Raw genomic sequence first — 25571 nt, 5'->3', positions numbered from 1 at the left:
CTGCGTTGTTGGAGATGATTCCAGAGGGGTGGCCGTTTGATTGCCCTTGGTCTGTATAGTGGGTCTCTACATGTGCATCTAGCCTGGACGCACCAGTAACAGTGGTACTGTTATGCGGCACCTCTGTTGTCTAGTAGCGGGAACTCAGGCAGTAGGTGGAGGGTTAGGGAGGAGGGGGATCAGGCAGTAGGTGGAGGGTTAGGGAGGAAGGGGGATCAGGCAGTAGGTGGAGGGTTAGGGATGAAGGGGGATCAGGCAGTAGGTGGAGGGTTAGGGAGGAAGGGGGATCAGGCAGTTGGTGGAGGGTTAGGGAGGAAGGGGGATCAGGCAGTGGGTGGAGGGTTAGGGAGGAGGGGGATCAGGCAGTAGGTGGAGGGTTAGGGAGGAGGGGGATCAGGCAGTAGGTGGAGGGTTAGGGAGGAAGGGGGATCAGGCAGTAGGTGGAGGGTTAGGGAGGAAGGGGGATCAGGCAGTAGGTGGAGGGTTAGGGAGGAAGGGGGATCAGGCAGTAGGTGGAGGGTTAGGGAGGAAGGGGGATCAGGCAGTAGGTGGAGGGTTAGGGAGGAAGGGGGATTAGGCACTAGAAGGAGGGTTGAGAGGGGGTCAGGCTGTGGGAGGAGGGGATTAGACGCTAGGGGGAGGGGCAATCAGGCAGTAGGAGGAGGGTGGGGGGGATCAGGCACTAAAGGGAGGTTGGTGTGTCAGGCTGCGGGAGGAGGGGGATTAGGCACTAGAAGGAGGGTTGGAGGTGTCAGGCTGTGGTAGGAGGGGATCAGGCACTAGGTGGAGGTTTAGGGAGGAGGAGATCAGGCACTAGGGGGTGGTGGTGAGGGCAGGGGGAGGGGATCAGACACTAGGGGGAGGTTTAGGGAGGGGGGGGATCAGGCTCTTGCTGCTGGATACCGGAAGTCCTCACCTGACGGTTGAACATATCTAACAAGGTAAAACACTGCTGGACCACCGAGGCCACTTGATCAATGTTGACAAAATGTACCCACCCTAGTGAAGTTGTAATAAATATAATTGTAGTAACGACACAAGGAGGGGAAAAGTAAAATGGGAAACTGGAAACAGCCTGAGGTAGTACTGGTGGCAGTGACATCCGGGTTCCATGCCGTACAGTCGGTAAGAAGACAACACCTACCCTCCAGATGTGGCCAGGAATGAGGAGGTGCTGTCACGCTGACAATATAGAGAGCCGCCAGTGAATGTGGGCCTGGTTGTCATCCTCCATTTACATGTTGCCATAGGAGCAGGATAAAGCCGTGTATTACTGATCAGCATGAGTAAGATGACAGGTGTAGCCTGCATTTCTGTCCCGTGCCGGGGTCATCTGTCAGTGCGCCTGTCGCATACAAAACACATACATGTGTGCGGCCATCGTCACCCCACATACATGTGTGCGGGCTATTGCTACCCCACATACATGTGCACGGCCATCATCACCACACATACATGTGCGCGGGCCATCGCTACCCCACATACATGTGCGCGGGCCATTGCTACCCCCATCGCGTCTCATAATAATATGTGCTGCACTTAATATTTATCACATCGCAGTGCGATCACACGTGTTTTTAAAACCACATGCGATATATCACACTGCGATGCGCGATAGGCACTCGGCGGGGACGTGCCCATCACGTGATTACCATGCGATCTATCGCATGGTAATCACTTTGGCAGTTCAGCCGCAATTTCATCGCACCTAAACTGCCGGTGCGATGCCCCGCGATGTTGCGTCACGGGGCATCGCACAAGTGTATGGGCACCATTATGATCTCCTGTACAGATTGACATACATAGAGGTGGGAGGGGTGCAGTCTCTCAGACGTACAGAGGAAGCAGGTGTGCAAAGGAAGGAGGTATGTAGTGCCTCAGATATGCACAGAGGTAGGAGGTATGCAGTGCCTCAGATATACACAGAGGCATGAGGTATGTAGTGCCTCAGATCTACACAGAATAGGCGGTATGCAGTGCCTCAGGCATACGTAGGTAGGTACAGTAGGAGTTATGCAGTGCCTCCGATATATACATAGAGGTAGAAGGTATGCAGTGCCTCAGGCATACATAGGAGGTATACAGCACCTCAGAAATACAGAGGTAGGAAATACGTAGTGCCTCAGATATGCACAGAGGTAGGAGGTATGCAGTGCCTCAGATATGCACAGAGGTAGGAGGTATGCAGTGCCTCAGATATGCACAGAGGTAGGAGGTATGCGGTGCCTCAGGCATACATCGAGGTAGGAGGTATGTAGTGTCTCAGCCATACATAGAGGTAGGAGGTATGCAGTGCCTCAGGCATACACGGAGGTACATAGTGCCTTGCTACTGGCTAATAATAACAAACTGCAGCTCTCAGCTCATCTGAAATAAGAACTCAAACGTGAGACTACAGCTCCCAGAATGCTGTGCGCGGGGTCATGTGACAGGGGCGGCAGATCACGTGACGTATAATAAGCTGCCGCCGACGATCAGGTGAGATGTATGTGTGGTGTACCGGGGTCTGGGGTGTAATATCGCCGGGGTATCCTGCTGTCATGTACCCCAGGGCTGCAGATAGTGTCATATACCCCTACAGGGGGGCATCACAGTGTCATATGCCCCTACAGGGGGGGCATCACAGTGTAATATACCCCTACAGGGGGGCATCACAGTGTCATATGCCCCTACAGGGGGCATCGCAGTGTAATATACCCCTACAGGGGGCATCGCAGTGTAATATACCCCTACAGGGGGGCATCACAGTGTCATATACCCCTACATGGGGGCATGGGCTTCACACTGTCATATACCCCTACATGGGAGCATCATACTGTAATATACCCCTACAGGGGGCATCACAGTGTAATATACCCCTACAGGGGGCATCACAGTGTCATATACCCCTACAGGGGTAATTGCAGTGTCATATACCCCTACAGGGGGGCATCACAGTGTAACATGCCCCTACAGGGGGCATCACAGTGTCATATACCCCTACAGGGGTAATTGCAGTGTCATATACCCCTACAGGGGGGCATCACAGTGTAATATGCCCCTACAGGGGGCATCACAGTGTCATATACCCCTACAGGGGGGCATCACAGTGTCATATACCCCTACTGAGGGGCATCACAGTGTCAGATATCCCTACAGGGGTCATCACAGTGTAATATACCCCTACAGGGGCCATCACAGTGTCATATACCCTTACATGGGGGCATGGGCATCACACTGTCATTTACCCCTACATGGGGGCATCACACTGTCATATACCCCTTCATGTGGGCATCACACTGTAATATACCCCTACAGGGGACATTGCAGTGTAATATACTCCTACAGGCGGCATCACAGTGTAATATACCCTTACAGGGGGCATCACAGTGTCATATACTCCTACAGGGGGCATCACAGTGTCATATACCCCTACAGAGGTAATTGCAGTGTCATATACCCCTACAGAGGGGCATCACAGTGTAATATAACCCTACAGGGGGCATCACAGTGTCATATACCCCTACAGGGGTCATTGCAATGTAATCTACCCTACTGGGGGCATCACAGTGTCATATACCCCCATAGGGGTGCAGATAGTGACCAGGGGGCATCACACTGTAATATACCCCCCAGGGAGGCAGATAGTGGCCAGGGGGCATCACACTGTAATATACCCCCACAGGTGTGCAGATAGAGACCAGGGGGCATCACACTGTAATTTACCCCCACGGGGAGGGGGTGGGGGGCAGATTCTGGCCAGGGGGCATTACACCGTAATATACCCCCACAGGGAAGCTGATAGTGACCAGGGGGCATCACACTGTAATATACCCCCACAGGGAGGCATATAGTGGCCAGGGGGCATCACACTGTAATATACCCCCACGGGGAGGCAGATACTGGCCAGGGGGCATTACACTGTAATATACCTCCACGGGAAGACAGATCCTGGCCAGGGGGCATTACACTGTAAAATACCCCCACGGTGGTGCAGATAATGGCGACGGGGCATTGCACTGTAATATACCTCCACAGGGGAGCAGATACTGGCCAGGGGGCATCACACTGTAATATACCCCCACGGGGAGGCAAATAGTGGCCAGAGGGCATTACACTGTAATATACCCCCACAGGGGTGCTGATAGTGGCCAGAGGGCATCACACTGCAATATACCCCCACAGGGGGGGGGGGGGGCAGATAGTGACCGGGGAGCATCACTCTGTAATATACCCCCATAGGAAGGCAGATAGTGACCGGGAGCATCACTCTGTAATATACCCCCATAGGAAGGTAGATAGTGACCGGGGAGCATCACTCTGTAATATACCCCCATAGGAAGGCAGATAGTGACCGGAGAGCATCACTCTGTAATATACCCCCATAGGAAGGCAGATAGTGACCGGAGAGCATCACTCTGTAATATACCCCCATAGGAAGGTAGATAGTGACCGGGGAGCATCACTCTGTAATATACCCCCATAGGAAGGCAGATAGTGACCGGGGAGCATCACTCTGTAATATACCCCCATAGGAAGGCAGATAGTGACCGGAGAGCATCACTCTGTAATATACCCCCATAGGAAGGTAGATAGTGACCGGGGAGCATTACTCTGTAATATACCCCCATAGGAAGGCAGATAGTGACCGGAGAGCATCACTCTGTAATATACCCCCATAGGAAGGTAGATAGTGACCGGGGAGCATCACTCTGTAATATACCCCCATAGGAAGGCAGATAGTGACCGGGGAGCATCACTCTGTAATATACCCCCATAGGAAGGCAGATAGTGACCGGGGAGCATCACTCTGTAATATACCCCCATAGGAAGGCAGATAGTGACCGGGGAGCATCACTCTGTAATATACCCCCATAGGAAGGTAGATAGTGACCGGGGAGCATCACTCTGTAATATACCCCCATAGGAAGGCAGATAGTGACCGGAGAGCATCACACTGTAATATACCCCCACAGGGGTGCAGATAGTGACCGGAGAGCATCACACTGCAATGTACCCTCACAGGGGGGGCAGATAGTGACCGGGGAGCATCACTCTGTAATATACCCCCATAGGAAGGCAGATAGTGGCCAGAGGGCATCACACTGTAATATACCCCCACAGGGGTGCAGATAGTGACCGGAGAGCATCACACTGCAATGTACCCTCACAGGGGGGCAGATAGTGATCGGGGAACATCACACTGTAATATACCCCCCCCAGGGAGGCGGATTCTGACCGGAGAGCATCACACTGCAATATACCCGCACAGAGGTTGCTGGGATACATCCCTCTGTAATATTACTCCTGACCTCGGACGCCTCAGCTCGATACACAGTGACTTGGGGTGTATCTCCCCTCACAGGGGCCATTTTGTCCCAGTACCTCTCTCAGACATCACTGAGGGAACGAACACTCCTACTTCTAATGGTGCTGACATGCCATCTGTGTTGTTTCCTGTGGGCATTTGTTCCCTACTCCTCCTGGCTGTTATAAGTCATGTTGGAGGGGAAGTGGTTAATCAGAGGGCGGCCAGTCAGCAGCTTGTAGTGTCTAAAAAGTCACCGGACGTAATGTGTGTGAGGACGGGTGTCGGCAGTAAGTGAGGGGAGGTATTGTGTGTGAGGATGGGTGTCGGGAGTAAGTGAGGGAATGTAATGTGTGTGAGGACGTGTGTCGGCAGTAAGTGAGGGGAGGTAATGTGTAAGGACGCGTGTCGGCAGTAATTGAGAGGAGGTATTGTGTGTGAGGACGGGTGTCGGTAGTAAGGGGAGGTAATGTGTGTGAGGATGGGTGTCGGCAGTAAGTGAGCGGAGGTAATGTGTGTGAGGATGCGTGTTAGCAGTAAGTGAGGTGACGTAATGTGTGTGATGACGGGTGTCGCCAGTAAGTGAGGGGAGGTAATGTGTGTGAGGACGTGTGTCTGCAGTAAGTGAGAGGAGGTAATGTGTGTGGTGACGGGTGTCGCCAGTAAGCGAGGGGAGGTAATTTGTGTGAGGACGAGTATCGGCAGTAAGTGAGGGGAGGTAATGTGTGTGAGGATGGGTGTCGGCAGTAAGTGAGGGGAGGTAATATGTGTGAGGACGCGTGTCGGCAGTAAGTGAGGGAAGGTAATGTGTATGAGAATGGGTATCGGCAGTGAGGGGAGGTAATGTGTGTGAGGATGGGTGTCGGCAGAAAGTGAGCGGAGGTAATGTGTGTGAGGATGCGTGTCGGTAGTAAGTGAGGTGACATAATGTGTGTGAGGACGTGTGTCGGCAGTATGTGAGGAGAGGTAATGTGTGTGATGATGGGTGTCGCCAGTAAGTGAGGGGAGGTAATGTGTGTGAGGATGGGTATCGGCAGTAAGTGAGCGGAGGTAATGTGTGTGAGGATACCTGTCAGCAGTAAGTGAGGTGACGTAATGTGTGTGAGGACGGGTATCGGCAGTGAGGGGAGGTAATGTGTGTGAGGACAGGTGTCTGTAGTAATTGAGGGGAGGTAATGTGCGTGAGGATGGGTGTCGGCAGTAAGTGAGGGGAGGTAATGTGTGTGAGGACAGGTGTCGGCAGTAAGTGAGGGGAGGTAATGTGTGTGAGGACGGGTGTCGGTAGTAATTGAGTGGAGGTAATGTGTGTGAGGACGGGTGTTGGCAGTAAGTGAGGGGAGGTAATGTGTGTGAGTACGGGTGTCGGCAGTAAGTGAGGGGAGGTAATGTGTGTGAGGACGGGTGTCGGCAGTAAGTGAGGGGAGGTAAGGTGTGTGAGGATGGGTGTCAGTAGTAATTGAGGGGAGGTATTGTGTGTGAGGACGGGTGTCGGTAGTAATTGAGGGGAGGTAATGTGTGTGAGGATGGGTGTCGCCAGTAAGTGAGCGGAGGTAATGTGTGTGAGGATACGTGTCAGCAGTAAGTGAGGTGATGTAATGTGCGTGTGGACGGGTATCGGCAGTGAGGGGAGGTAATGTGTGTGAGGACGGGTGTCAGTAGTAATTGAGGGGAGGTAATGTGTGTGAGGATGGGTGTCGGCAGTAAGTGAGGGGAGGTAATGTGTGTGAGGATGGGTGTCGGCAGTAAGTGAGGGGAGGTAATGTGTGTGAGGACGGGTGTCGGCAGTAAGTGAGGGGAGGTAATGTCTGTGAGGACATGTGTCGGCAGTAAGTGAGGGGAGGTAATGTGTGTGATGACGGGGGTCGGCAGTAAGTGAGGGGAGGTAATGTGTGTGATGATGGGTGTCGCCAGTAAGTGAGGGGAGGTAATGTGTGTGAGGATGGGTGTCGGCAGTAAGTGAGCGGAGGTAATGTGTGTGAGGATGCGTGTCAGCAGTAAGTGAGGTGACATAATGTGTGTGATGACGGGTGTCGGCAGTAAGTGAGGGGAGGTAATGTGTGTGATGATGGGTGTCGCCAGTAAGTGAGGGGAGGTAATGTGTGTGATGATGGGTGTCGCCAGTAAGTGAGGGGAGGTAATGTGTGTGAGTACGGGTGTCGCCAGTAAGTGAGGGGAGGTAATGTGTGTGAGGATGGGTGTCGGCAGTAAGTGAGCAGAGGTAATATGTATGAGGATTGGCGTCGGCAGTAAGTGAGTAGAGGTAGTGTGTGTGAGGACGGGTGTCCGCAGTAAGTAAGGGGAGGTAATGTGTGTGAGGATGGGGGCCGGTAGTAAGTGAGGGGAGGTAATGTGTGTGAGGACAGGTGTCGGCAGCAAGTAATGGGAGGTAAGGTGTGTGAGGACGAGTGTCGGCAGTAAGTGAGGGGAGGTAATGTGTGTGAGGACGAGTATCAGCAGTGAGGGGAGGTAATGTGTATGAGGACGGGTGTCGGCAGAAAGTAAAGGGAGGTAATGTGTGTGAGGACGGGTGTCGGCAGTAAGTGAGCAGAGGTAATATGTATGAGGATGTGCGTCGGCAGTAAGTGAGTAGAGGTAATGTGTGTGAGGACAGGTGTCGGCAGTAAGTAATGGGAGGTAATGTGTGTGAGGACAAGTGTCGGCAGTAAGTGAGGGGAGGTAATGTGTGTGAGGATGGGGGCCGGTAGTAAGTGAGGGGAGGTAATGTGTGTGAGGACAGGTGTCGGCAGTAAATAATGGGAGGCAAGGTGAGGACGAGTGTCGGCAGTAAGTGAGGGGAGGTAATGTGTGTGAGGACGAGTGTCGGCAGTAAGTGAGGGGAGGTAATGTGTGTGAGGACAGGTGTCGGCAGCAAGTAATGGGAGGTAAGGTGTGTGGACGGGTGTCAGCAGTAAGTGAGGGGAGGTAATGTGTGTGAGGACGGGTGTCGGCAGTAAGTAAGGGGAGGTAATGTGTGTGAGAACGGGTGTCGGCAGTAAGTGAGGGGACGTAATGTGTGTGAGGACAGGTGCGGCAGTAAGTGAGGGGAGGTAATGTGTGTGAGGACGAGTGTCGGCAGTAAGTGAGGGGAGGTAATGTGTATGATGAAGCGTGTCGGCAGTAAGTGAGGGGACCTGCGTCCTCATTCTGGCTATTGCACAGAGAATGGTCACACCCTTACTCTTCCCCATACAGGAAGAACCCTCACGGATGCTGCTGCCATTCTCCCAACAAGATGTCCCTGGGGAATGTAGCAATTAATGCGGACTATTCGTGGGATGCAGGGGAACGTGCTCGGCTCCTGCAGAGCCCCATCGTCCCAGAGACCAGGAGACTGGCTGGAGGGACATCTTCCATTGGCGCCGTCTTCATTGTGGTAAACGCGGCTCTTGGAGCTGGGCTTCTGAATTTCCCTGCCGCCTTCAACGCAGCCGGAGGAGTTACGGCAGGGATCGTGCTGCAGCTGGTGAGTCCACTCTCCTGTTCTCACAACGTCTTGCTGCATTTAATAGGACAGTGCTTTACGCCGTGTATGGAGTAACAGGTGCAGAGTGACAGGGGCCCTTGCGCAGAGTGACGGGCACAGAGTGCAGAGTGTCATAGCATTATAAAAGAAGGAGTAGGCACACCTGTCTTAGACGCCCACCTAGACCCGCTGCAGTATGGGTTGTTCTGTCCAGATAGTGCCCAGAATAATAAATACCAGTGTATAGTCAGGGGATTGAGACTTAGGCCTCTGTGCACCACTGTGTGGATGACACAGCTCTGTTCTCCCACAGGAAAGTGGCTGATAATGGTTGAAAATGCCATCCCATGATTGTGCTCAGATCTGGTGACTTATGGCCACGACATGTGGATAACATCAGTATTCTGACACCATTGGGCCACCACACAATGTCATCCTGGAAGATCGCTCCCACCAGGAAATAAATGCTATAATGTGTTCAAGACAATCACTCAGCGACAAAGTAGCATTGATGTCGCCTTCTCAGAGAATGACTGCACCCAAACTTTACCAGGGCAACAGGCCACACAAGTGTAATCTCAAGACCAAAGACGCCTATAGTTAAATGGGACAGGACACTGCAGAGATTGCTAAAACTATACAGGAAACAGCGTGCCAGATCTTAAGTATAGCGCTAATAAATGTTTTGCTGGACAATTCTCTCTTTCACAATAGAGAAATGATGAGAAGTAACATATTTTCTCTATCGTCCTAGTGGATGCTGGGGTTCCTGAAAGGACCATGGGGAATAGCGGCTCCGCAGGAGACAGGGCACAAAAAGTAAAGCTTTAGGATCAGGTGGTGTGCACTGGCTCCTCCCCCTATGACCCTCCTCCAAGCCTCAGTTAGGTTTTTGTGCCCGGCCGAGAAGGGTGCAATCTAGGTGGCTCTCCTAAAGAGCTGCTTAGAAAAGTTTAGCTTAGGTTTTTTATTTTACAGTGAGTCCTGCTGGCAACAGGATCACTGCATCGAGGGACTTAGGGGAGAAGAAGTGAACTCACCTGCGTGCAGGATGGATTGGCTTCTTTGGCTACTGGACATTAGCTCCAGAGGGACGATCACAGGTACAGCCTGGATGGTCACCGGAGCCTCGCCGCCGGCCCCCTTGCAGATGCTGAAAAGAGAAGAAGGTCCAGAATCGGCGGCAGAAGACTCCTCAGTCTTCTTAAGGTAGCGCACAGCACTGCAGCTGTGCGCCATTGCTCTCAGCACACTTCACACGGCAGTCACTGAGGGTGCAGGGCGCTGGGGGGGGGGCGCCCTGGGCAGCAATGAAAATCCTTTTTTTGGCAAAAAATACCTCACATATAGCCTCCGGGGCTATATGGAGATATTTAACCCCTGCCAGAATCCATTTTTAAGCGGGAGACGAGCCCGCCGAAAAGGGGGCGGGGCCTATCTCCTCAGCACACAGCGCCATTTCCTCACACAGTTCCGCTGGTCAGGAAGGCTCCCAGGCTCTCCCCTGCACTGCACTACAGAAACAGGGTTAAATCAAGAGAGGGGGGGCAAAATTTGGCGAAATTGTGATTTTATAAAAGCAGCTATAAGGGAGCACTTATTATAAGGCTATCCCTGTAAAATATAGCGCTTTGGTGTGTGCTGGCAAACTCTCCCTCTGTCTCCCCAAAGGGCTAGTGGGGTCCTGTCCTCTATCAGAGCATTCCCTGTGTGTGTGTGCTATATGTCGGTACGTGTGTGTCGACATGTATGAGGACGATGTTGGTGAGGAGGCGGAGCAAATTGCCTGTAATGGTGATGTCACTCTCTAGGGAGTCGACACCGGAATGGATGGCTTATTTATGGAATTACGTGATAATGTCAACACGCTGCAAGGTCGGTTGGCGACATGAGACGGCTGGCAAACAAATTAGTACCTGTCCAGGCGTCTCAAACACCGTCAGGGGCGTTAAAACGTCCTTTTACCTCAGTCGGTCGACAGACACAGACACTGATTTCAGTGTCGACGGTGAAGAAACAAACGTAATTCCCTTTAGGGCCACACGTTACTTGTTAAGGGCAATGAAGGAGGTGTTACATATTTCTGATACTACAAGTACCACAAAAGAGGGTATTATGTGGGATGTGAAAAAACTACCTGTAGTTTTTCCTGAATCAGATAAATTAAATGAAGTGTGATGATGCGTGGGTTCCCCCCGTTAGAAAATTATTGGCGGTATACCCTTTCCCGCCAGAAGTTAGGGCGCGGTGGGAAACACCCCTTAGGGTGGATAAGGCGCTCACACGCTTATCAAAACAAGTGGCGGTACCGTCTATAGATAGGGCCGTCCTCAAGGAGCCAGCTGACAGGAGGCTGGAAAATATCATAAAAAGTATATACACACATACTGGTGTTATACTGCGACCAGCGATCGCCTCAGCCTGGATGTGCAGAGCTGGGGTGGCTTGGTCGGATTCCCTGACTAAAAATATTGATACCCTTGACAGGGACAGTATTTTATTGACTATAGAGCATTTAAAGGATGCATTTCTATATATACGAGATGCACAGAGGGATATTTGCACTCTGGCATCAAGAGTAAGTGCGATGTCCATATCTGCCAGAAGATGTTTATGGACACGACAGTGGTCAGGTGATGCAGATTCCAAACGGCACAAAGGTGTATTGCCGTATAAAGGAAGAGGAGTTATTTGGGGTCGGTCCATCGGACCTGGTGGCCACGGCAACTGCTGGAAAATCCACCGTTTTTACCCTAAGTCACATCTCTGCAGAAAAAGACACCGTCTTTTCAGCCTCAGTCCTTTCGTCCCTATAAGAGTCATATCTGCCCAGGGATAGAGGAAAGGGAAGAAGACTGCAGCAGGCAGCCCATTCCCAGGAACAGAAGCCTTCCACCGCTTCTGCCAAGCTCTCAGCATGACGCTGGGACCGTACAGGACCCCTGGATCCTACAAGTAGTATCCCAGGGGTACAGATTGGAATGTCGAGACGTTTCCCCCTCGCAGGCTCCTGAAGTCTGCTTTACCAAGGTCTCCCTCCGACAAGGAGGCAGTATGGGAAACAATTCACAAGCTGTATTCCCAGCAGGTGATAATCAAATTACCCCTCCTACAACAAGGAAAGGGGTATTATTCCACACTATATTGTGGTACTGAAGCCAGAAGGCTAGGTGAGACCTATTCTAAATCTAAAAAAATTTGAACACTTACAAAGGTTCAAATCAAGATGGAGTCACTCAGAGCAGTGATAACGAACCAGGAAGAAGGGGACTATATAGTGTCCCGGGACATCAGGGATGCTTACCTCCATGTCCCAAATTTGCCCTTCTCACTAAGGGTACTTCAGGTTCGTGGTACAGAACTGTCACTATCAGTTTCAGACGCTGCCGTTGGATTGTCCACGGCACCCCGGGTCTTTACCAAGGTAATGGCCGAAATGATGATTCTTCTTCGAAGAAAAGGCGTCTTAATTATCCCTTACTTGGACGATCTCCTGATAAGGGCAAAGTCCAGGGAACAGTTGGAGGTCGGAGTAGCACTATCTCGGATACTGCTACAACAGCACGGGTGGATTCTAAATATTCCAAAATCGCAGCTGATCCCGACGACACGTCTGCTGTGCCTAGGGATGATTCTGGACACAGTCCAGAAAAAGGTGTTTCTCCCGGAAGAGAAAGCCAGGGAGTTATCCGAGCTAGTCAGGAACCTCCTAAAACCAGGAAAAGTGTCAGTGCATCATTGCACAAGGGTCCTGGTAAAAATGGTGGCTTCCTACGAAGCAATTCCATTCGGCAGATTTCATGCAAGAACTTTTCAGTGGGATCTGCTGGACAAATGGTCCGGATCGCATCTTCAGATGCATCAGCGGATAACCCTATATCCAAGGACAAGGGTGTCTCTCCTGTGGTGGTTACAGAGTGCTCATCTTCTAGAGGGCCGCAGATTCGGCATTCAGGATTGGATGCTGGTGACCACGGAGGCCAGCCCGAGAGGCTGGGGAGCAGTCACACAAGGAAAAAATTTCCAGGGAGTGTGATCAAGTCTGGAGACTTTTCTCCACATAAATATACTGGAGCTAAGGGTAATTTTATAATGCTCTAAGCTTAGCAAGACCTCTGCTTCAAGGTCAGCCGGTATTGATCCAGTGGGAAAAACATCACGGCAGTCGCCCACGTAAACAGACAGGGCGGCACAAGAAGCAGGAGGGCAATGGCAAAAACTGCAAGGACTTTTCGCTGGGCGGAAAATCATGTGATAGCACTGTCAGCAGTGTTTCATTCCGGGAATGGAAACTGGGAAGCAGACTTCCTCAGCAGGCACGACCTCCACCCGGGAGAGTGGAAACTTCATCGGGAAGTTTTTCCACATGATTGTGAACCGTTGGGAAATACCAAAGGTGGACATGATGGCGTCCCGTCTGAACAAAAAACGGGACAGGTATTGCGCCAGGTCAAGAGACCCTCAGGCAATAGCTGTGGACGTTCTGGTAACACCGTGGGTGTACCAGTCGGTGTATGTGTTCCCTCCTCTGCTTCTCATACCTAAGGTGCTGAGAATTATAAGACGTAGAGGAGTAAGAACTATACTCATGGCTCCGGATTGGCCAAGAAGGACTTGGTACCCGGAACTTCAAGAGATGCTCACAGAGGACTTATGGCCTCTGCCGCTAAGAAGGGACTTGCTTCAGCAAGTACCATGTCTGTTCCAAGACTTACCGCAGCTGCGTTTGACGGCATGACGGTGGAACGCCGGATCCTAAGGGAAAAAGGCATTTCGGAAGAGGTCATTCCTACCCTGGTCAAAACCAGGAAGGAGGTGACCGCACAACATTATCACCACATGTGGCGAAAATATGTTGCGTGGTGTGAGGCCAGGAAGGCCCCACGAAGAAATTTCAACTCGGTCGATTCCTGCATTTCCTGCAAACAGGAGTGTCTATGGGCCTCAAATTGGGGTCCATTAAGGTTCAAATTTCGGCCCTGTCGATTTTCTTCCAGAAAGAATTGGCTTCAGTTCCTGAAGTCCAGAAGTTTGTCAAGGGAGTATTGCATATACAACCCCCTTTTGTGCCTCCAGTGGCACTGTGGGATCTCAACGTAGTTCTGGGATTCCTCAAATCACATTGGTTTAAAACCAGTCAAATCTGTGGATTTGAAGCATCTCACATGAAAAGTGACCATGCTCTTGGCCCTGGCCTGGGCCAGGCGAGTGTCAAATTGGTGGTTTTTTTCTCAAAAAAGCCCATATCTGTTTGTCCATTCGGACAGGGCAGAGCTGCGGACTCGTCCCCAGTTCTCTCCCTAAGGTGGTGTCAGTGTTTCACCTGAACCAGCTTATTGTGGTGCCTTGCGCCTACTAGGGACTTGGAGGACTCCAAGTTGCTAGATGTTGTCAGGGCCCTGAAAATATAGGTTCCAGGACGGCTGGAGTCAGGAAAACTGACTTGCTGTTATCCTGTATGCACCCAACAAACTGGGTGCTCTTGCTTCTAAGCAGACTATTGCTAGTTGGATGTGTAATACAATTCAGCTTGCACATTCTGTGGCAGGCCTGCCACAGCCAAAATATGTAAATGCCCATTCCACAAGGAAGGTGGGCTCATCTTGGGCGGCTGCCCGAGGGGTCTCGGCTTTACAACTTTGCCGAGCGGCTACTTAGTCAGGGGCAAACACGTTTGTAAAATCCTACAAATTTGATACCCTGGCTAAGGAGGACCTGGAGTTCTCTCATTCGGTGCTGCAGAGTCATCCGCACTCTCCCGCCCGTTTGGGAGCTTTGGTATAATCCCCATGGTCCTTTCAGGAACCCCAGCATCCACTAGGACGATAGAGAAAATAAGAATTTACTTACCGATAATTCTATTTCTCGTAGTCCGTAGTGGATGCTGGGCGCCCATCCCAAGTGCGGATTATCTGCAATACTTGTACATAGTTACAAAAATCGGGTTATTATTGTTGTGAGCCATCTTTTCAGAGGCTCCGCTGTTATCATACTGTTAACTGGGTTCAGATCACAGGTTGTACAGTGTGATTGGTGTGGCTGGTATGAGTCTTACCCGGGATTCAAAATCCTTCCTTATTGTGTACGCTCGTCCGGGCACAGTATCCTAACTGAGGCTTGGAGGAGGGTCATAGGGGGAGGAGCCAGTGCACACCACCTGATCCTAAAGCTTTACTTTTTGTGCCCTGTCTCCTGCGGAGCCGCTATTCCCCATGGTCCTTTCAGGAACCCCAGCATCCACTACGGACTCCGAGAAATAGAATTATCGGTAAGTAAATTCTTATTTTTTGCATGTACTGTATATATAAATACATTATGTAGAAATACTGCACAGTTCTTTCCAATAGCTCAAGTATATTTTACAGTAGAGAAATTAATGGATAAGTGGTCACAATTTTTCCACATGCATAAGTAAATGCCTTGTAGAGAAATAGTGCACAGTTCTTTCCAATAGCACAAGTATAGTTTATAGAAGATATTTGCAATTTCCTGAACAGCACAAGTATTTTGCACAGCAGGAAGGTATTGAGTAGATCTTCAGAATACTCCAGATTATTTACACTATAATGAAATACCACACAGTTCTTTTCATTAGGCACAAATCACAGCACTGTAGCAAGATGCTGAGCAGATCTTTCAGAGATTCCAGGTAAACTTCACCACAAGTAAAGATCAGCAAGCAGATAAACTTCACTGAGCAGCTGAGAGAAGGAGTCCATGAGTGTATCAGGGGTTCTGCCAGGGGATCTGTTACGACCGTAGGGTGTGGTGGGTGACATTTCTGGATGGCTGGCATGTAAGAATGTACGTTCCTACTGCGGTGTCAATTATTGACCTCTTCCCCTCTGATGCCCATCTAGGTTCTGCTGCTCTTCATTATCAGCGGTCTGGTCATCCTGGCGCACTGTGCCGATGCCTGCAGTGAGCGGACGTACCAGGAGGTTGTGCGAGGGATCTGTGGGCGCATTGCTGGGGTCCTGTGTGAGATGCTCATCGCTGTGTACACCTTTGGTACCTGCATCGCCTTCTTCATCATTATCGGGGACCAGCTGGACAAACGTGAGCAACATGAAATTATTTTCTGACCTTTATTGCTATGTCCACACTGTCCTCTCATTTCTTCCTCTCAGACACCTTACTGCGAGTCCCCCGCTCCCTCTGATCTTGTGTGCCTCTTTGTATTGTCCCCGGTGCGCAGTTCTAGGTGCGATGATGCATTCCCTGCCTGGTAGTCACATCCCATGGTACGCTGACCGGAAATTTACCATCACAGTGACTGGAGTGTTACTCATCCTGCCACTGTCACTGCCGCGTGAGATCAGTGTCCAAAAATATGCCAGGTGAGTGGATGTGCGGGTGTCTCTCGCCCTGTGCAGGTGTGCCCAATTTGTGCTGTTCTCCATGCAGTGTCTTGTTATCTCCGCCAGCTCCCTCAGCGTCCTTGGGACATGTTATGTCACCTTCATCGTCATCTTCCGATGTGTCCAGCCAAGCAATGAGGTTCCGTCTAATACTGTCACGTCCAGGTACCCTTCCTCACCTGTCTATATGATGTCTGATTTCCACCTTTCTTCAGACTCTGTTTCTGGTGGTGACTGATTAATCTTTGCTTCTGCATTTTGACACTCCCCGTCTCTGTCCTGCCTGCTGACTCCTGACGCTCCCTATCTCTGTCCTGCCTGCTGACTCCTGATGCTCCCCGTCTCTGTCCTGCCTGCTGGCTCCTGATGCTCCTTATCTCTGTCCTGACGCTCCCCGTCTCTGCCCTGCCTGCTGGCTCCTGACGCTCCCCGTCTCTGTTCTGCCTGCTGACTCCTGATGCTTCCTGTCTCTGCCCTGCCTGCTGACTCCTGACGCTCCCTATGTCTGCCCTGCCTGCTGGCTCCTGATGCTCCTTATCTCTGTCCTGACGCTCCCCGTCTCTGCCCTGCCTGCTGGCTCCTGACGCTCCCCGTCTCTGTTCTGCCTGCTGACTCCTGATGCTTCCTGTCTCTGCCCTGCCTGCTGACTCCTGATGCTCCCTATCTCTGTCCTGCCTGCTGACTCCTGACGCCCCCTATCTCTGCCCTGCCTGCTGGCTCCTGATGCTCCTCGTCTCTGCCCTGCCTGTTGGCTCCTGATGCTACCTATCTCTGCCCTGCCTGTTGGCTCCTGACGCTCCCTGTCTCTGCCCTGCCTGCTGGCTCCTGACGCTCCCTACCTCTTCCCTGCCTATTGGCTCCTGATGCAACCTATCTCTGCCCTGCCTGTTGGCTCCTGACGCTCCCTATGTCTGCCCTGCCTGCTGGCTTCTTATCTCTGTCCTGACGCTCCCCGTCTCTGCCCTGCCTGCTGGCTCCTGACGCTCCCCGTCTCTGTTCTGCCGGCTGACTCCTGATGCTTCCTGTCTCTGTCCTGCCTGCTGGCTCTTGATGCTCCCTGTCTCTGTCCTGCCTGCTGGCTCCAGACACTCCCTACCTCTTCCCTGCCTATTGGCTCCTGATGCTACCTATCTCTGCTCTGCCTGTTGCCTCCTGACGCTCCCCGTCTCTGCCCTGCCTGCTGGCTCCTGACGCTCTCGGTCTCTGTCCTGCCTGTTGGCTCCTGACGCTTCCGGTCTCTGTCCTGCCTGTTGGCTCCTGATGCTCCCTGTCTCTGTCCTGCCTGTTGGCTCCTGATGCTCCCCATCTCTGCCCTGCCTGTTGGCTCCTGGTGCTCCCTATCTCTGTCCTGCCTGTTGACTCCTGATGCTCCCTATCTCTGCCCTGCCTGTTGGCTCCTGGTGCTCCCTATCTCTGTCCTGCCTGTTGGCTCCTGATGCTCCCGGTCTCTGTCCTGCCTGATGGCTCCTGACGCTCCCCGTCTCTGCCCTGCCTGTTGGCTCCTGATGCTCACCGTCTCTGTCCTTCCTGCTGGCTCCTGATGCTCTCGGTCTCTGTCCCGCCTAATGACTCTGTGTCTTACTGTCTGCTGACTCTCTTCCGTGTCTCCTCAGCTCCTCCTCTTGGATTGCGGTGTTCAATGCTGTCCCCACAATATGCTTTGGGTATCAGGTATGTGGATGATGCTTTGTGTTCTTATTGGCACTTGTGTCACCTCAGTCATCTGCTCTCACCGTCCGCCTGTTTCCTCCATCCCTGGCAGTGCCACGTCAGTAGTGTTCCGGTGTATGGAAGCATGCAGCAGCAGGACATGCGGCGCTGGGGGATCATAGTGACCACCGCCATGTTCATCGCCCTGTGTGTCTATACTGGGACAGGTGAGGTCCAGCTCTGATCACAGCGTGAGGCTGTATTGGGGGGAGAGCACCGGGAAGGTTGGGTGTATGACATGTGTTTCACGTACATATAACTACTATAAAAGTGGCTGGGCATGATGGGTTTGGGGACCACCTAAGTAATTTACAGTATGCAGGTGCTGCAAGAGACATGCGGGGCTCTGCGCTTTATGTCCGCGTTCTGCGCGCTGCTGGTTATATAGACATAAGTGAGCGCCGAGCACTTTACTCGTGTATCCGTACAGGCCAGAATACAATGAGCCCTTGGCGGTCTGCTCCCGGATTACTCGCTTTACTGCTTTGTGTGATCTCTTGTTCCCTCCTGTAGGAGTGTGCGGGTACTTGTTGTTCGGCTCCGGCGTGGACCAGGATGTTCTTCTCTCCTTCCCATCAAATGACATTCCAGTTGCCGTGGCGCGAGCATTCATCATCCTATGCGTGCTGACGTCGTACCCCATCCTGCACTACTGCGGCCGGTGAGTTCCCGGCAAATCTTGCACATCGGTCTGAGGTGCGCCTACACGCGTGACCCCTCCCGCGCCTGTATGTACGCATTATCCTAACTGTGTATTCGCACATGTAGCTTCAGTAACACGCCTGCAGTCCTGGCCGCAGCACCGCGTCACGTATGTAATGGGAAGCGCTTTTCTGCTCACCAGGGCCGTGATAGAGGGACTGTGGCTGAGATTTACAGCACAAGAGCCTGGCGAGGATCCGGGCAGAGAACGCCGCCGGCGCATCTTACAGACGGTGGCCTGGTTTGTGCTTACGCTGCTGTTGGCGCTGTTCATTCCAGACATCGGGAGAGTCATCTCCATCATTGGCGGACTTGCCGCTTGCTTCATATTCGTCTTTCCAGGTTAGAACAAAGATCTTTTTGCTGAAAATGGCGACAGTAAATGTGTGTGTGATGTTGGGTCCAGCGAGACGTTCGGGGTTCCGTCGTGGAGAATGACCAGGATATTCACAGAGGATAAAGCGACAGCTGAACAATCGCTGGGATATGATTTATAGTCTCTTGATGGGTCCGTTAGGTGCGGAGTAATGAAAGTCTGTCTGTCTCCATCAGGTCTCTGCCTCATTAACCTGAAGCTGTCTGAGATTCAGGAGCAGAAGAGCCGAAGGTGAGTATCTTATGTACAGTGTAGTGTATGTAGCAGGGTGTGGGGTAGTGTACATAGCAGTATATGCATCAGCGGTCAGGCACGGTGTAGTGTATGTAGCAGGGTGTGGGGTAGTGTACATAGCAGTAAATATGTCAGCAGTCAGACACGGAGTAGTGTATGTAGCAGGGTGTGGGGTAGTGTACATAGCAGTATATGTGTCAGCAGTCAGGCACGGAGTAGTGTATGTAGCAGGGTGTGGGGTAGTGTACATAGCAGTATATGTGTCAGCGGTCAGGCACGGTGTAGTGTATGTAGCGGGATAGTGTACATAGCAGTATATATGTCAGCAGTCAGACACGGAGTAGTGTATGTAGCAGGGTGTGAGGTAGTGTACATAGCAGTATATGTGTCAGCAGTCAGGCACGGAGTAGTGTATGTAGCAGGGTGTGGGGTAGTGTACATAGCAGTATATGTGTCAGCAGTCAGACACGGAGTAGTGTATGTAGCGGGGTGTGGGGTAGTGTACATAGCAGTATATGTGTCAGCAGTCAGACACGGAGTAGTGTATGTAGCAGGGTGTGGGGTAGTGTACATAGCAGTATATGTGTCAGCAGTCAGACACGGAGTAGTGTATGTAGCAGGGTGTGCGGTAGTGTACATAGCAGTATATGTGTCAGCGGTCAGGCACGGTGTAGTGTATGTAGCAGGGTGTGGGGTAGTGTACATAGCAGTATATGTGTCAGCAGTCAGGCACGGTGTAGTGTATGTAGCGAGGTAGTGTACATAGCAGTATATGTATCAGCAGTCAGGCACGGTGTAGTGCAGTGGTCTCCAACCTTAATTGGGGTGTGAGCTACTTTCGGAAAGTAAAACCTCTGAAAGAGCTACCCCCAATGCGTGCGCGTACCTGCAAAAGTGGGTGTGGCCTCACAAAAGTGGGTGTGGCCTCACAACTACAAGTATTGCCCACCGCGTAGTGCCAGATACACCAATAATGCCCCCCAGCAGTGCCAGATACACAAATAATGCCCCCCAGCAGTGCCAGATACACCAATAATGCCCCCCAGCAGTGCCAGATACACCAATAATGCCCCCCAGCAGTGCCAGATACACAAATAATGCCCCCAGCAGTGCCAGATACACAAATAATGCCCCCAGCAGTGCCAGATACACAAATAATGACCCCCAGCAGTGCCAGATACACAAATAATGCCAATAATGCCCCCCAGCAGTGCCAGATACACCAATAATGCCCTTCAGCAGTGCCAGATACACTAATAATGCCCCCAGCAGTGCCAGATACACACATAATGCCCCTACCAGTGCCAGATACACCAATAATGCCCCCCAGCAGTGCCAGATACACCAATAATGCCCCCAGCAGTGCCAGATACACCAATAATGCCCCTAGCAGTGCCAGATACACCAATAATGCCCCCCAGCAGTGCCAGATACACCAATAATGCCCCCCAGCAGTGCCAGATACACCAATAATGCCCCCAGCAGTGCCAGATACACCAATAATGCCCCCAGCAGTGCCAGATACACCAATAATGCCCCCAGCAGTGCCAGATACACAAATAATGCCCCCAGCAGTGCCAGATACACAAATAATGCCCCTACCAGTGCCAGATACACCAATAATGCCCTTCATCAGTGCCAGATACACCAATAATGCCCCCAGCAGTGCCAGATACACCAATAATGCCCTCAGCAGTGCCAGATACACCAGTAATGCCCCCAGCAGTGACAGATACACAAATAATGCCCCTACCAGTGCCAGATACAATGCCCCTGCAATGCCAGATACAATGCCCCTACCAATGCCAGATGCAATGCCCCCACAGTGCCAGATACAGTGCCTCCACAGTGCCAGGTACAATGCCCCCCCCCCTCGCAGTGCCAGGTACAATGTTCCCCCCTCCCGCAGTGCTCACCGCTGCTGGCGCTGGTGCTGCTTCTCCTGTATGAGGGATGGAAGGGGAGGACAGCACAGTGCGCGCCTCTCCTGTGAAGTCCGGACTCCAAAGAGGGTGGCAGAGCCTCCGGCGGCGGTGGCGGCACAGCGACGGGCAATTGAAATATGGCGCCGGTAAGTGAGCCAATCAAAGCTCGCGGTCCGGCAGCCAATCAGGTGGCGCCGCTGCCGGTCTGTGAGCTCTGATTGGCTGATGACCGGGACCATAGTAAAAATGAAGGGAGGAGGTGAGGAGGAGTGCCAGTGACTTGCCAAGCCCGCCCGCTCTGTGAGCTACCGAAAATACTACGGTGAGCTACCGGTAGCTCGCGAGCGACGGTTTGGCGATCACTGGTGTAGTGTATGTAGCGGGGTGGTGCACAGAGGAGTGTATGTATCAGCGGTCAGGCACGGTTTAGTGTATGTAGTAGGGTGGTGCACAGAGGGGTGTCTGTATCAGCGGTCAGGCACGGTGTAGTGTATGTAGCGGGGTGGTGAACAGAGGAGTGTATGTAGCAGCGGTCAGGCACGGTGTAGTGTATGTAACGGTGGTGCACAGAGGGGTGTATGTAGCAGCGGTCAGGCACGGTGTAGTGTATGTAGCGGGGTGGTGCACAGGGGAGTGTATGTATCAGCGGTCAGGCATGGTGTAGTGTATGTAGCGCGGTGGTGCACAGTGTAGTGTATGTAGCAGCGGTCAGGCACGTGTAGTGTATGTAGCAGCGTGGTGCACAGAGTGGTGTATGTAGTTGTGGTCAGGCACAGTGTAGTGTATGTAGCGGGGTGGTGCACAGAGGGGTGTATGTAGCAGCGGTCAGGCACGGTGTAATGTATGTAGCGGGGTGGTGCACAGAGTGGTGTATGTAGTTGTGGTCAGGCACAGTGTAGTGTATGTAGCGGGGTGGTGCACAGAGGGGTGTATGTAGCAGCGGTCAGGCACGGTGTAGTGTATGTAGCAGAGTGGTGCACAGAGGAGTGTATGTAGCAGCGGTCAGGCACGGTGTAGTGTATGTAGCAAGGTGGTGCACAGAGGAGTATATGTATCAGCGGTCAGGCATGGTGTAGTGTATGTAGCAGAGTGGTGCACAGAGGAGTGTATGTAGCAGCGGTCAGGCATGGTGTAGTGTATGTAGTAGGGTGGTGCACAGAGAAGTATATGTATCAGCGGTCAGGCATGGTGTAGTGTATGTAGTAGGGTGGTGCACAGAGAAGTATATGTATCAGCAGTCAGGCACAGTGTAGTGTATGTAGTGGGGTGGTGCACAGAGAAGTATATGTATCAGCGGTCAGGCACCGTGTAGTGTATGTAGCGGGGTGGTGCACAGAGGAGTGTATGTATCAGCGGTCAGGCACCGTGTAGTGTATGTAGCGGGGTGGTGCACAGAGGAGTGTATGTATCAGCGGTCAGGCACGGTGTAGTGTATGTAGCAGGGTGGTGCACAGAGGAGTGTCTGTAGCAGCGGCCAGGCATGGTGTAGTGTATGTAGCGCGGTGGTGCACAGAGGAGTGTATGTAGCAGCAGTCAGGCACGGTGTAGTGTATGTAGCAGGGTGGTGCACAGAGTGGTGTATGTAGCAGTGGTCAGGCACAGTGTAGTGTATGTAGTGCGGTGGTGCACAGAGGGGTGTATGTAGGTGTAGTGCTCAGGGCAGTGCGTTGTTTGGATCTCCTGACTGTTGTTTGGTGTTTGCAGCTGGTGGGCGTTGCTCAGTTATGGAGTCACCATGGTTACACTTGGAGCCTTTATCTTTGGACAGACCACCACTAAGGCCATCTTTGTGGACCTGATGGGTTGATCCCTGAAATTTGTTTCTCTGGACATTTATTATCTGCAAGAAATTACTTGAATATCACAGCTACGTATCACATTCCTTCTGCTTATACCCTGAAGAACAGGTCACCCTCCATTACTCCTATGAGCGGATCAGAGATCAGTGACAAGTTCTGCCCACAGTCCTGCAATTCCCGTTCCCTGCTGAGACTGTAGGAGACGCTCCCCGCGCTGAGGTCTCAGCTATTTATCCCTAATCGCTACTAACACTAATACAGCGAGACCAGCAGCGGCAATCAGGGGCATTCCTGGGAGCCGGCATGGAGCTGCCGACACACCTTATGACGGAAGGGGTAAAGGGAGAGTACAGCATCTGTAGCCGATCCCAGCTTCCAGGCGGATCCTTGTAGATTTACCTTGTTGTGATTTGTATTGTGTAATGGCGTTGCACCTTTTTATATTATTTGGCATTGATTATGAGGAAATGGTTTATGCTCTACCTACGGTATAAGGACCGAATTATTTGTTCCTTTAAGTTCCCAAACCTAGATGTATTTCTCTGTGTGCATGAGACGCTGGCGTTTTGGATTATCAGCATTCCTGGCGGCAGCACTTTAGTAGTTATATATCTGTAGTCTAGAGCGCACAGGAATATTACCTCCCGCACGATCACGTAGCATTAGCCGTGCAAGGGCCTGGGCACTGTACAAACAGCTATTGTCTCCGCTCAATGGGGGTCATTCCGAGTTGAACGCTAGCTGCATTTGTTCGCAGCGCAGCGATCAGGCTAAAAAAAATGTCAGTTCTGCACATGCGTATGCGGCGAAATGCGCACGCGCGTCGTACGGGCACAACGAACGATGTCGTTTTGCACAGGGTCTAACGAAGCATTTCAGTCGCACTGCTGGCCGCAGAGTGATTGACAGGAAGTGGGCATTTCTGGGTGTCAACTGACCGTTTTCAGGGAGTGTTCGGAAAAACGCAGGCGTGCCAGGAAAAACGCAGGTGTGGCTGGGTGAACGCAGGGCGTGTTTGTGACGTCACAGGAACTGAACAGTCTGAAGTGATCGCAAGCGATGAGTAGGTTTTGAGCTACTCTAAAACTGCACAAAAAAAATTTGTAGCCGCTCTGCGATACAACCGTTCGCACTTCTGCTAAGCTAAAATACACTCCCAATGGGCGGCGGTGGCATAGCGTTTGCACGGCTGCTAAAAAACTGCTAGCGAGCGAACAACTCGGAATGACCCCCAGTAATACTTCCCTGTAGAGCAGAGGTTGCCACCATTACTACGTAGAATCCCGGTGGCTATGTTACCTTATGACCCCCATACACGAGGCCTACAGGAACTTTCAGGGGCCAGATAAGGCCCACCGATCCATCTACCTACAGGGTCCCTACTGGAGGACTCATTCCGCCCTCAAAGGTCTTTAAAGATGGATCCAAAACCGGGTACAAGATGGCATTGACACTACACGCGTAACGAGCAGGAGAATTGTCAGGAGATCATCTGTAAAAGAGGAGGAGCTTGGCTGTAGGATTGCCCTTCACGTTCTGTAACACCATACCATCATTAGAGGCAAGAGAGCAATTGGAAAACTAACAGCACAAGATATGAGACAATATTAATTCCATCATACGAGACCAAGAAGAAAGAAACCTTTCCATGGATATCAATATTGTTAGGGGCTAGAGAAGCTTAGTTTCCGTTATTAAATCACTAGTAATACAGCCTCGGCATATGTTGGGTCACCCCACCCAGCACACTCTACTAACACTGTGCAACGCTCCTTCTCTTCTCTACTGGTCCGTCCCATCTCCATCACCACGGCAGGACCTCTCGCTGCTCGGGACAGAGATGGTGCAGATCACATTTGTCCCGAAATCCCTGCATTTCCTGCCACTGTAACACTGAGGCAGATACGTTGCTTAAAACTCCATGCATCATCCATGCGTGTGTAGTTATAGTCTTCATTCTAGCACCCTGCACCTTTCAAAACATGTGCAGTCCCTCTTTCCTGCCTGGGGTGTCACTCTCTGCTCTGGTGCTTCTCAGCACACTCTGGTTTGTATTTCAGTGCTGAGATACAGGCCAGAGTGTTCTGAGAAGCACCAGAGCAGAGAGCGACACCCCAGGCAGGAAAGAAGAACTGCATGGATTTTGAAAGGTGCAGGGTGCTAGAATGAACACTACAGTTAGGTTTGTTCTTTTCTCATATAGGACTTCTGGGCACATAAGAAGTGACTGGGGCCTCCCCGCTCACGCATTTATAATGTGACTGAACCTAAACCCGGTGGGCGGAACCAGAACTTGATGGTATTGAGCCGTTACCCTCAGGTTCTGGTTCTTAGTGAATGATAAACTAAGGTAAAGCCTCCTCATGGAATCTGTCTCCAGGCCAGTGATTTGCAATAAAGTATTGGTAATGACATTAGATGATCTCAGTCACGTGACCAAGCTTCTGTATGCATCCTCCTCCTGGAATCTGTCTCCGGGCCGTTGATTTGCTGCTGAGTATTGATAATGACATTGGCTCATCTCTGTCACATGACCAAGCTACTGTATGCATCCTCCTCCTGAAATCTGTCTCCGGGCCGTTGATTATAGCAGAATATTGATAATGACATTGGCTGATCTCTGTCACATGACCAAGTTACCGTATGCATCCTCCTGGAATCTGTCTCTGGGCCGTTGATTTGCTGCAGAGTATTGATAATGACATTGGCTGATC

General features: G+C 51.7%; 1 protein-coding gene across 1 annotated transcript; it reads left to right on the top strand.

Annotated features, from left to right (window-relative positions):
• The first annotated feature begins 2425 nt into the window (after positions 1-2425).
• On the top strand, positions 2426-24917 carry SLC38A7 (solute carrier family 38 member 7). Its single transcript, XM_063945851.1, has 11 exons — positions 2426-2478; positions 8480-8750; positions 15611-15809; positions 15949-16090; positions 16178-16276; positions 17725-17782; positions 17874-17988; positions 18335-18482; positions 18666-18865; positions 19076-19130; positions 22763-24917. Exons 2-11 carry the CDS (start codon positions 8520-8522, stop codon positions 22863-22865), a joined length of 1350 nt encoding a protein of 449 aa, XP_063801921.1. The 5' UTR covers positions 2426-2478; positions 8480-8519; the 3' UTR covers positions 22866-24917.
• The last annotated feature ends 654 nt before the right edge of the window (positions 24918-25571 follow it).

The sequence above is a fragment of the Pseudophryne corroboree genome, chromosome 11 (assembly GCF_028390025.1).
Source record: "Pseudophryne corroboree isolate aPseCor3 chromosome 11, aPseCor3.hap2, whole genome shotgun sequence".
Lineage (NCBI taxonomy): Eukaryota > Metazoa > Chordata > Amphibia > Anura > Myobatrachidae > Pseudophryne > Pseudophryne corroboree.
The sequence above is the reverse complement of the archived record's forward strand: the minus strand, read 5'-3'. Positions and strand labels throughout refer to the sequence as shown.

Excerpts from the sequence above, each read along its gene's own strand:
- SLC38A7 (XM_063945851.1), top strand. The coding sequence starts at position 8,520 with ATGTCCCTGGGGAATGTAGCAATTAATGCGGACTATTCGTGGGATGCA. Across the intron at positions 15,810-15,948 it reads CGGGGACCAGCTGGACAAAC|TTCTAGGTGCGATGATGCAT; the intron begins GTGAGCAACATG and ends CCCGGTGCGCAG. Across the intron at positions 17,989-18,334 it reads GTGTGTCTATACTGGGACAG|GAGTGTGCGGGTACTTGTTG; the intron begins GTGAGGTCCAGC and ends TCCCTCCTGTAG.